Genomic DNA, 12,634 nt, shown 5'->3' on the forward strand with positions numbered 1-12,634 from the left:
CCATTGTGTAAAAGCCCCAAAGGGCTGTGCTGAGGGGGAGAATAGTGTCCGCTTTAGAACTAGGGTATGTCAAAGATGATTTTGGCCTCCGGATTGTCATCAACTCTGTCATCCCAGGGTTCTTTGTATCACCAACAAGGCACACCAGTTTTTGTCCCCTCTTGCCGTTTTCCCAATCATTCCTGTTGGCTTTTCTCTCTAATAGGGTTCTGCTTACCCCATACATCCCTTTCTGGCTGGTGAGGGTCTCCTTTTCATCCTCATGATGGCTACCTTTGACTTATGCTTGCTGGTCCACAGGGTCAGTGGTACTCTGGTCACATGTTCCAGGCTCCACAGCCCATGACTAGAAAAGTAGCCCACGGCTATTTTGAGCTGTCTTCAGGATGCACTGCTGTAGCCAGTAGGATGCATAAGCACGTAACAGGCCCTATGGCAATATGGTGGAGGCCCAGGAAAGCCATGAAATTAGAGCTGCTCAAAGTCTGAGCCTATGTTGTATCTCTACTGCTTCTCTTTACAGGATTTAAAACTTAATGTCTACATTAAATTTTAGGTAATGTTTATTTTTTGAAGGATAGATAATTCACATAAAATTTTCCTCTTCAGTGTGTAGAATTGTGTTTTTAGTATAGTCAGAGTTGTACAACCGTGGTTACTATCTAATTCCAGAATATTTTCATCACCCTAAAAAGAAACCCCATACTCATTAGGAGTTGCTCCCCATTCTCCCTATCTCTCTGGCAACCACTTGTCTATTTCTTTTTTTTTTTTGAGACAGAGTCTGGCTCTGCTGCCCAGGCTGGAGTACAGTAGCCGGATCTCAGCTCACTGCAAGCTCAGCCTCCCAGGTTTATGCCATTCTCCTGCCTCAGCCTCCCAAGTAGCTGGGACTACAGGCGCCCGCCACCTTTCCTGGCTAGTTTTTGTTTGTTTGTTTTTTTTATATTTTTAGTAGAGACGGGGTTTCACCATGTTAGCCAGGATGGTCTCGATCTCCTGACCTCGTGATCTGCCCGTCTCGGCCTCCCAAAGTGCTGGGATTACAGGCTTGAGCCACTGCGCCCGGCCTCACTTGTCTATTTCTATGTATTTTCCTATTCTGAACATTCCATATAAATAGAATCACACAATATGTGGTCTTTGGTGTCTGGCTTCTTGCAATTAATACAGTGTTTTTAAGGGTCATTCATGTTCTAGCATGCATCAGTAATTTTTTATGACTGAACATTACTATTCCACTGTATGGAAAAACCACATTTTGTTTATTCAACAGTTACTGGACATTCAAAAAACAGTCTTTTAGCTATTTTGAATTTTCCATTTTATGCATATTATAAACACTACTGTCATGAACATTCATATATAGGTTTTTGTGTGGACATCTGTTTTCAGTTCTCTTGGATATATGCCTGAGTGGAATTGTTGGGTCATATGGTAACTCTGTTGAAATTTTTGAGGAACTACCAAACTTCTAAAGTGACTCCACCATCTTACAATCCTAGGAGCAATGTGTGATGGTTCCAATTTCTTTACATCTTCACCACTTGTACTGTGTCTGTGAGTCAGCCTAGGTATGAAGTATCTTTTCATGTATTCATTAGCCATGTTGGAGAACTGTGTTCAGATTTTGACCATCTTTTGTCTTTTTATTATTGAATTTTAAGAGTTCTTTATAATTCTGGATATAGGTCCCTTATCAGATACAAATGCTTCTCAATTTAGGGTGGGTTATGTCCTGGTAAACCCATTGTAAAGTTAAAAAATCTCAAGTTGAGGCTGGGCACAGTGGCTCAGCTCACACCTGTAATCCCAGGACTTTGTGAGGCTGAGTTGGGCAGATCACGAGGTCAAGAGATCGAGACCATCCTGGCCAACATGGTGAAACACTGTTTCTACTAAAAATACAAAAATTAGCTGGGCATGGTGGCGTGTGCCTTTAGTCCCAGCTATTCGGGAGGCAGAGGCAGGAGAATCACTTGAACCCAGTGATTCAAGTGAGGTTGCAGTGAGCCGAGATTGCACCACTGCACTCCAGCCTGGCGACAGAGCAAGACTCTGTCTCAAAAAAAAAAAAAAAAAAAAATCTCAAATTGAACCATCGTAAGTTGGAGGTCATTTGTATATGATTTTGCAAATATTTTCTCCCATTCAGGGGCTGACTTTTCACTTTCTTGATGGTGTCCTTTGAACAAAGCACACAAGTCTTTAATTTTTATGAAGTCCAGTTTATCTGTTTTTCTTATTGTTGCTTGTGCTTTTGATGTCATATCTAAGAAACCACTGCATAATCCAGGGTTATGAAGATTTACTCCTGTATCTTCCTTCTAAAGGTTTTATAGTTTTATATCCACACTTCAGTTTTCAAATATTCTTTAGAAATGCCCACAGACCTTTCTGCCAAATAGAAAAGTCAAGAATCCATGGTGTCCCTCACTTGCAAATGAAGTAATATGAACAACTTCCCACCTAAGAGTCCCTGTCTTTACTACTTTTTATCTACTTTCCAATCATGTGCTCAGAAAGGACCTTAGTTCTTAGTGTGGAACAAGTAGAACTCATTAAATGTAGTAGTCTAGGAATCTGCAGTCTTGTGCTGTGTGCTGGACAACAAATTAAGTACTGGGGGTACACATGAGACCACTCAGGTCTGCAGAGAGCTCACAGGCAGTTGGTAATGATCAGAAACAAGAAACTACAGGGTCACTAGAATACTGTGAAAAAAAAGTGGCCCCTCATAATGCAGTGGGGTTGAGGTGGAGGGCAGTCTCCAAAGTAGTCCTAAAGGAAAAAGCACATGCAGAGACCCAGAGCCGACAAGTACATCGTATGTATTGAGAACTGCAAAGAGCTCGCTATGACCGGGTGATCAGGAGCAAGAAGAGTTCAAGAGAAACAGATGTTCTAGAGCGAAGTTAGCCAGAAAGGTAAAGCAGCTACCATAACCATTGTGTTGTGCCAGATGCTGTGGATACAAAGTGAATACCTGGTCTTTTGGTGCCGGCACCAGTTAGCACAATTTTATTTCATGAAACTATAAGACCAAGTGGTTAACCTTGGCCTTTGAGTATTTTTAATTGACAAATAATAATTGTAGGCCAGGCACGGTGGCTCATACCTGTAATCCCAGCACTTTGGGAGGCTGAGGCGGGCGAATCACTAGGTCAGGAGTTCACAACCAGCCTGGCCAACGTGGTGAAATCCTGTCTCTACTAAAAATACAAAAGATTAGCCAGGCGTAGTGGCGGGCGCCTGTAATCCCAGCTACTCGGGAGGCTGAGGCAGAAGAATCACTTGAACCCAGGAGACGGAGGCTGCAGTGAGCCAAGATCGCACCACTGCACTCCAGCCCAGGCGACAAAGTGAGACTATATCTCAAAAAAAAAAGACAAATAATTGTATATGTTTATGTGACACAATGTGTTTCATTACATGTATACACTGGTATAATCCAATCAGGCTAATTAATACATCCATCACCTCAAACGTTTATCATTTCTTTGTGGCGAGAACATTAAAGAATCCTCTTTTGGCTGGGCACTGTGGCTCACACCTGTAATCGTAGCACTTTGGGAGAGTGAGTTGGGAGGATTGCTGGAAGCCAGGAATTCAAGATGAGCCTGGGCAACATAGTAAGATCCTGCCTCTACAAAAAATAAAAAATTATGGCTTCTTGTAGTGGGAAATGAAAAAAATTAAAATGAAGTATTAGCCAGGTGCAGTGGTGTGTGCCTGCAGTCCCAGCTATTCTGGAGGCTGAGGCAACAGGATCACTTGAGCCCAGGAGTTCAAGGCTACAGTGATCTATAATCATGCTACAGCACTCTAGCCCAGATGACAGAGCAAGACTCTATCTCTAAAGAAAAAAAAAAAAAGCCAAACACCCTCTTTCAGCTGTTTTGAAATACACATTAACTATAGTCATCATGCTGTATGATAGATCACTGGAACTTATTCCTCTTAATTGAAATTTCCCTTTCCCTTTCTACTCCCCCCACCCCCAGCCACAGCTTCCAGTAATCACCATTATATCCTCTACTTCTATGAGCTCTACTTTTTTAGATCCCATGTAAATAATACAGTATTTGTCTCTCTGTGTCTGGCTTATTTCACTTAGCATAATGTCCGCTAGGTTCATCCATGTTATCACAACTGACAGAATTTCTTGCTTTTTAAAGGCTGAATAGTATTCCATTGTGTATATACACATTTACAAAAATCCATCCTTTGACAAGCATTTCTGTTGTTTCCATATCTTGGTTATTGTGAATAATGCTACAATGAAATACTGTAGGGCAGACATCTCTTTGACATACTGATTTCAATTCCTTTGGATATATATGCAGATGTGGGATCATATGGTAATTTACCTTTAGTTTTTTGAGGAACCTCCATACTGTTTTCCAAAGTTGCTGTACTAATTTATAGTATCACCAACAGTATGTTCCCTTTTCTAAACAGAAAGAAAATTTTAGTCCCCTATTGAGTGATCTATAATCAGGGATGTTCCAGATATTTACTTTTGCAATCAAAATAGGAATAAGGTTCAGGTTTTACTAAAACAGTTATGCAGATAATTGTGAGAAAATAGGACCCACTTCATCCTTTTCCTGAATTATCAGTAATGCTATAGACACATGGAAGAAACCCTTCTGAGTGAACAGACCCTCTCATAAAGATCTCAATTCCCTTTTGAAAGAAAATAACATAAATAAAAACTGCTGACTAAAGGAAGAAAAAATAGTAATGCCACTATTCAATGTACATATGTATCTTTATATACATACACATACATATCGATAGATATATATCTACATATATTATTTTCATATATTTCATATATTTTTCATATTTTTTCATATATTTTGAACTTTCATATATTTTTTGATCCTCACAGCCGTCCCATGAGGTAGGCAGGTTTCAGGTATTCATACTAATGAGGTACTTTCCCCATAAACACTGAAGGATGCCAAGAAAAGTTTGCTTCAGATCTAGTTTCCACGTATTCAAAAACTAAAAGTTTAAAAAGTTGTTTTACTTTAGTTTCAGAATTGACATCAGGCACTTCTTATTTTCAAAGTCCACCCTTCAGAGAAGATAAGAAATTTCTGAAGTCCACCTTTGGATTCTTTTGGGACTCATTCTGACTAAGTAACATTTTCAGTTGAGAGAAGTGTTTCTTTGTTTTGCTTGTATTCTTTGAGGAGCAAGTAGATACTGACTGTCCAGACGTAGGTGTTCTGAAAAAAAAAAAAAACCCACACTTAGTTACACCAACAAATGACAATCATTTTTTACTCTTCTTTTTTTATGGCCATATACAGGCAATGGCTATCCTTGGTGTATTATCATTTGACAAATGCCTGTTCAGTTAGATTTCCTCAGGAATTTCTGACAGAGAAAAGGGCAAAAACAAATGTTTAGGGCAAGAAAGTATACTATGAATGGTTCAGTATTTTTTTTTTTTTTTTTTTTGGAGAACAAGTCTCGCTGTGTCGCCCAGGCTGGAGTGCAGTGGCGCCATCTCAGCTCACTGCAACCTCTGTCTCCCAGGTTCAAGCAATTCTCCTGCATGAGCTTCCCAAGTAGCTGGGACTACAGTTGCACGCTGCCATGCCCGGCTAATTTTTGTATTTTAGGAGACATGAGACACGGGATTTCACCGTATTGCACAGGCTGGTCTCGAACTCCTGAGCTCAGGCAATCCACCCGCCTTGGCCTTCCAAAGTGCTGGGATTACAAGTGTGAGCCACCATGCCCGGCCGTGAATGGTTCGGTTTTGTTGGCACATAGGATGATTTAAGGCAAAGAAAGACAGGCAGACAGATTGGTGCCAGATAGGGCTGGAAAGCATTGATCCATATGCTACACAGTGATGCTTCTAATCAGAGCTATGCTCCAGAAAGATGATCACACTAAAAGAGTCTGATCCTAGAAGCAGGGAGACCCATTAGGAAAATCACTGCAGTAGTCCTGACAAATGCTGCGTAAGGACCTGAACCAGAATATAGCAGCACTAGAGAGAAAAAGGAGTAAAAAGATGAAAACATGGAAGTAGAATATATATAAATCAGTGACAAGGATGAAGGGAATAGGGATTTTTGAATGTATCTGTCATTTTAGGTCAAAATGTCCAGAAAGGTGTGTTCATTCACAGAATAAGGAACTAAGGAGGATGGACAGGTTTGAGTGGTTAGCTGTGGGGAAATGATGAACCAAGTTTTGAACATGTAGGGGACTGAAGTGGATATATTTAGCAGGCAGTTGGAAATAGGCGTAGGAGATGTTGGAAGCAGAGTAACATACGTAGAAGTCAAATGCATTGAAATGAGTATTGAAGATATGGGAGTATGTGACATTAGAAAAGCATATGGAGGAAAAATGGCCAAGTTCTGAAATGCATGGCATATTTAGGGAGTATATATTAAACACAGAAAATTAGAAGAAAATACTTGAGTTAACACTGGCAATTCAAAAACTTCATGGATAAAGATACCTGAAAATCGATGCTGGACTCCTGCCTCTGGAACCAGACATGTCAGGATTTGGGTCTGCAGTCCTTCTCTCTGGTGTCTTCAGCATGAGTTTACTTGTAGGAGTGGCAGGATTGCTCTTCAATGCTGATAGAAAGCTTCTACTTTTACCATGATGTTTCACTGTTCTGTTGCATGTTTTACAAGTGATCAACTACCATACAAAGAAGAAGTATCAGTCCCGTCATTTATCTTATAATTTAACCCCATAAACCACATGTTAATTGAATTCTTAAATGTCAGGGACTACACCAGATACCATAGGGGTAAGTAAAATACAGGCTGTCCTTAGGGAACTTGCAATCTAGTAGCAAGAATCAAATAAGACAAAATTTTTTTTTTTTTTTTTTGGGACGCTTTCTTGCTCTGTCCCCAGGCTGGAGTGCAATGGCATCATCTTGGCTCACTGCAACCTCTGCATCCCGGGTTCAAGTGATCCTCCTGCCTCAGCCTCCCATGCAGCTGGGACTACAGGCGCCTTCCACTACGCCCGGCTAATTTTGTATTTTTAGTAGAGACAGAGTTTCGCCGTGTTGGCCAGCCTGGTCTTGAACTCCTGACCTCAGGCAATCCACCCGCCTCGGCCTCCCAAAGTGCTAGGATTACAGGTTTGAGTCACTGTGCCCAGCCGACAAATTTAAAGTGAGAAAATGTTCAATAAAAACATTTTATTTTTTTGATAAATGTTGATGAATGGCTAAACATTGTTATTTAATTTAAAATAGATTTTCAAAGATAACTCTCTACTTTTTAAATATAAAACCATGTTTGGGGGAAATTAGGGAAGAGATGGGAGACAATACTCTTTAATATCTGGAGGAATGTTCTTTGTAACAGCAGTAAGCATTTAATATTTTTTTACAGATGAACTTCAAGCCTCTTCCCCAAAAAAACATGGCAGAGTATCACTGGAAATTTAGCCCCTTCAAATCCTTAGCAATTCTGTAAATATAGGTCTAAAGTAACTTACACAACCAAACGAGTTGTTATATTCTCACACCTCTTCACTCCTATCATTAGATCTAGAAGTTGACTTTCTTTTCAAGATTCATTTCTCAAGAAATGGTCCATTTTCTAGCTAATTTCCTTTCTTCTACATATCTAACTGACTATGCACAGGACTCAGCCCATGCCTCAGCAAATTAATACAAACTAATTTAAGTAAGAAGTAGTTTGATGTTGATGAGCAGATGAAAATGCCAATGGAAGATCTGCATCTATCAAAGGTCTATGTTGCTTTACACTTTTTGGAAGGAGGCTGTATACAGATTAAAATAAATCAGAAAAACACCTCTAGCACCTTTCTAGCTGACTTCTGATTAAAGTACATTAGAATGTAAGCTTCATGAGGGCAAAACACTGCAAGACAGTGAGGCAGCATTTACTGTCTTCCCATTGAAGAACCTTTTCCAAATATGTGGCAGTAATGATTTTTGAAAAATACAATTCTCCAAGAACTAAGAAACTGAATTCTATACTCACTTAAATATTCTATCTCTTCTTTCTTTCCCTTTAACCATTCAATTTTATGACAAAGCAAAATGTACCTATGTGACCAACACTAGTAAACTCTTAAATATGGCAATTTTCTTTCTTTCTTTTTTTTTTTTTGAGACAGAGTCTCGCTGTGTTGCCCAGGCTGGAGTGCAGTGGCGCGATCTCGGCTCACTGCAAGCTCCGCCTCCCGGGTTCACGCCATTCTCCCGCCTCAGCCTCCGAGTAGCTGGGACTACAGGCACCCGCCACCACGCCCGGCTAGTTTTTTGTATTTTTAGTAGAGACGGGGTTTCACCATGTTAGCCAGGATGGTCTTGATCTCCTGACCTCGTGATCCATCGGCCTCGGCCTCCCAAAGTGCTGGGATTACAGGCTTGAGCCACCGCGCCCGGCCGGCAATTTTCAATCCAAGTAATTACTAATTATAGTCTTAGGCCAGACATAAGCTGTCCTAATGTCCAGTGCCCGGCACAGTGCTGGACAATAAGCATGTACTTGAACAGTTGATACATGTTAACATAGAATATGCAGGATATAAAGTGTATTTGCTATTGGCCTCCGTATGGTAAACCATACGTAATCTGATTTTGGTTGTTTTATTTCATCTTATATCCCCAATATTAAATGTTGCTTGGCATATAATAGACCCTCAATAAAATGTTTAAAGAACAAAACGCGCATTCACCTTTGTTGGGCATACCTGTAAATACACACTCTGACATGGAGTGGGAGGACAGCCGAAGAAGTGGCATGATACCTACACACATAACATACTACTATTTGAAGCAAAGGACCATTAACTGAAAAAATAATGTAGTGGTAACTGCAATTTAGGTGGAGTCATAATGGTCAGTTCAGGAAATCTACACATTTGTGAAAAATAATGCTCAACAATGGGATCTCAAAACAATTGAGAGCTCACCATGTTTGGTTTAGGTAATCATGAAAAACAAAAATAAGCTGTCCTTATAATGAAACACTAATCACTAGAGAAATGTTTATGTATATATTTTGATAATCCAAATATACTACTATAAATCTGAGTTATATCGAGGTTGATTCTTAAACTGATTTTAAGTGAAAGAAAAGAAAATTCTAGTTTACTCATACATACTGGAACTGAAATCTTACCAACACACTTTTGGAGTCTTTGAACTTTTTCACAATTTTCGCTTCTTTAAAACTGAGTGTATAGTTTCTCGCTTCTCGATTAAGAAGTTTCTGTATTTTGGGTGTCAACTTGGCTTTGGGTTTGAGACGCACTCGAGAGTTATCCAGAACCAACAACTGGAAACAGTATGGACACGTTTCTTCAAAAGTGCTTTTATCATCTAAAATTATACAAATGAAACTCACAATTCAGCAAATTAGAATGTTTTGTTACCTCAAACTGCCAACACTATAAAAAGTATATTGATATTTAATATAAGCAGATATACATTTTTAAGTAAACTCAAAATATGAACATTTACAAAAAGATAAATTGGCAGTAATTTACTTTGCAAAATACTATAATTCCATCCATTCATTCCTTTTAGCAACAGACAGGCTAATCTCCAACCTATGCTAGCAAATCCTGTAGGCTTTAAAATATATCCAAAGTCTAGCCACTTCTCATTACTTGCTACTAAGTTTTAAAAGGCTGTTATGTTTCACCAATTTTACCAGTGCATTTACCACAAAATAACAAATTGTACTGCGATTTTGTTTCTTTTTTTAAATAATTAGCACAATTTTACCTTTGAGCACTGTGCTAAGTGCCAGGGATATAGCAGCCTTTATGAAGCTAAAGACCACACTTAAATTTAGCTCCGCCAAATGTGAAATTCATTCATATTTACTAAGTGACAATTAAGAATGCCAGGCACTGTTCTGAGTGCTGGAGACAGAGCAGTGAACAAAGGACAATTCACTGAGGCATACAATAAATATAGCAACATCAAATGTTAAGTGCTGGGAATAAAAAAGCAGAGAGGAAAGGGGAATAGAAGTGTTGATGGAGTTACTGTAATTTTAAATAGGTGGCTAGGGAAAGCTTCACTGAGTGATATCATAGAGACCAGATGGAAACGGAGGATTAGCATGATAGCAGATATGTGAGGCAAGAATCCCAGGCAGAGTGAAGAGTAGCTGCAAACGCCCTGAAATAGAAAAGCAAGGATGCCTAGTGTGACTGGAGTTGTGTGAAGGAAAGAGAGAGTAGGTCAGAGAGGTATGCGGGCCTATGATGCAAGGCCTTACAATCCTTTTAAAGGACTTTCACTTTTACTGGGAGATGGGAAGCCATTTGAGTTTGTGGCAGAGAAGTGACATGATCTAGCTTTGGTTTTTATCAGAATCACTCATGCTGCTGGCTTGAGAACACACTAGAAACGCATGGGAGCTGTTAGCAATAATCCAGGAGAGAGCTGGTGATGGCCTGGAGCAAGGTAGTAGCAATGGATGTGGTGAGGAATGGAGTGCACTGGCGCCACCTCCGCTCACTGCAACCTCCACCTCCCAGGTTCAAGAGATTCTCATGCCTCACCCTCCCGAGTAGCTGGGATTACAGGCGTGCACCACCACGCCGGGTAATTTTTTTGTATTTTTAGTAGAGACGGGGTTTTGCCATGTTGGTCTCGAACTCCTGGCCTCAAATCCACCCGCCTCGGCCTCCCAGAGTGCTGGGATTACAGGTGTGAGCCACCGCTCCTGGCTGATTCTGGATACATTTTAAAGCCAACAGGATTTGCTCGCATACTGGCTTGGGGGAAGAGAGAGAGTTTGGGAGTCAAGAATGGCTCCAAGGTTTTGGGGCTCAATAACTGTAAGGGAAGGATGGAATTATTTACTGAAAGGAGAAAAACTAGAGGATCTTGTTGGGGGTAAAGCTCAGGTTTTGGCTAAGTTTGAATTACTAGACACTGAAAAGAAGTTGTCAAGACATTTGGATATATGAGTCTAGAATTCAGAGGACAGGTCTGCGCTGAGTATATACATTTGTAAGTCCTCAGTATATGGTATTTAAAAGCCATGAGATTGGATGAAAAACTGTCACCAAAGAAGTGAGTGTACCTAGAAAGGAGGTCCAAGGGCTGAGTACTGGGACACGACAATACTTAAAGCTTGGGGAGATTAGGAGGAACCAGCAAAGCAAATCGAGAAGTAATAAATAAAGAGGAGGTGAACTACGTAATGACCTAGAAGCCAAGGGAGGAAACTATTTCAAGACTGATCAATGTGTCAAATGCCGCTAACAAAGCAAGACAAGGCACATTAAGGAATCTGAATTTTTCATGAAACGCAGAAACATGAGGGTTTTGTTTTGTTGTAGTTTTCAAGGAGTAGAGAGAGTCCATCGTCCTTAGTGGAGCGTTGTGCAGAATGGGGGAAAGCGGGGCAGGAACCCAACGCACTAAGAGACAGGCGTTCTTCCTACCGTGCGACGAAGTGTAGGCCCAGCTGTAAAAGAGAAAGAGACTCGTGAGGAGCAAAGCAACACCTCCCCGCTCGCCTCCCGCTTCCTCTCCAGTCCTCTTACAGGAGATAGCGGGCTTGGCCTGGGCAGCTGTCGTGCAGTCCCCGCGCTGCAGCCTCAAGGTAGTGCTTCTGTCTCATCGCCGCCGCCGCCGCCGCTAGCTCGCCGCAGGTACCTGGTGAAAAAATGGGGCGCCGGAAGTCTGCTTCCCAGCGTCGCCGACGTTGGCGTCCAGAGTCAAGCTGCTTCCGGAAACTGGCTCCCTCGGGCAGAGAGGTTCCGGTTTCCTTCGCGTTAAGTCTGGCGTGGGGGCGTGCCCAGCTGGGAGGCTGCCCCACCCGCCCGCCGCGTCTCCGCCCCCTCAGTACCACCCCTAGGCCTGCCGCGTCGTCTCAGGCACCCAGCGGAGTTGGGAGTCCGACTTGAGCCTGGGGAGAGCGGCTTGACCGGGCTACGACGGTGGAGTCCAGAGATGAGGCTCTCACCCGCCTTTCCATCTTCCTCCCGGCTCGCCTCCTCTCTGACAGTCCTGTTGTGATTGCTCCACCGCAACTTCGCCCTCCAGATTCGCCGGGCGCCGTACGGACTGGGGCGCCGGCGGGCGGAAGCGCTGCCAGCAACTAGGCCGCCGGGAGGAGCGTCCCCAGCCTGCCCTCTGCCTGCGTAAACGCTAGCCTTTCTCTTTCTTTTTGTAATTAAAGTGAAATTCACATAATGTATTATGGACCATTTTACGGTGAACAATTCAGTGGCGTTTAGTAAATTTACAGTGTTGTGCAAGCACCATTCTGCTATTTCCAAAATATTTCGATCACGCCGAAAGACAGCCAACTCCATGAAATACTTACAGCCCATTTTCCCCTCCCTTTCAGGTCTTGGCAACACCAGTCTGCTTTCTGTCTGTATGGATTTACCTATTCTAGACATTTCATATAAATGGAATCATACACGCGACCTTTTGTGTCTGGCTTCCTTCACTTAGCATGTTTCTGAGGTTCATCCACCTTGGAGCAAGTATCAGTACTTCATTCGTTTTTTTGTTTTTTGTTTTTTGTTTTTTTTTTGAGACGAAGTCTCCCTCTGTCGCCCAGGCTGGAGTGCAGTGGCCCAATCTCGGCTCACTGCAAGCTCCGCCTCCCGGGTTCAC

At 41.7% G+C, this 12,634-nt stretch overlaps 1 protein-coding gene across 2 annotated transcripts; it reads right to left on the reverse strand.

Moving 5' to 3' along the window:
• Positions 1-4,812: 4,812 nt before the first annotated feature.
• LOC105512980 (chromosome unknown open reading frame, human C18orf21) lies at positions 4,813-12,059 on the reverse strand. 2 transcript variants are annotated; one of them, XM_011943671.1, is made up of 5 exons: positions 11,551-12,059; positions 11,449-11,471; positions 9,162-9,361; positions 6,497-6,687; positions 4,985-5,240 (listed from the first exon to the last, which is right to left on the reverse strand). In XM_011943671.1, the coding sequence occupies exons 1-5, from the start codon at positions 11,625-11,627 to the stop codon at positions 5,075-5,077; spliced, it is 657 nt and encodes a 218-aa protein (XP_011799061.1). In that variant the 5' UTR covers positions 11,628-12,059; the 3' UTR covers positions 4,985-5,074. The 2 variants fall into 2 exon arrangements, with proteins under 2 accessions (XP_011799062.1, XP_011799061.1); XM_011943672.1 differs by lacking the exon at positions 6,497-6,687 and having other exon boundaries at positions 4,813-5,240; positions 11,551-11,801.
• Between the last annotated feature and the right edge of the window lie 575 nt (positions 12,060-12,634).

This window comes from Colobus angolensis, unplaced genomic scaffold, assembly GCF_000951035.1.
Source record: "Colobus angolensis palliatus isolate OR3802 unplaced genomic scaffold, Cang.pa_1.0 Scaffold220, whole genome shotgun sequence".
Taxonomy (NCBI): Eukaryota; Metazoa; Chordata; class Mammalia; order Primates; family Cercopithecidae; genus Colobus; species Colobus angolensis.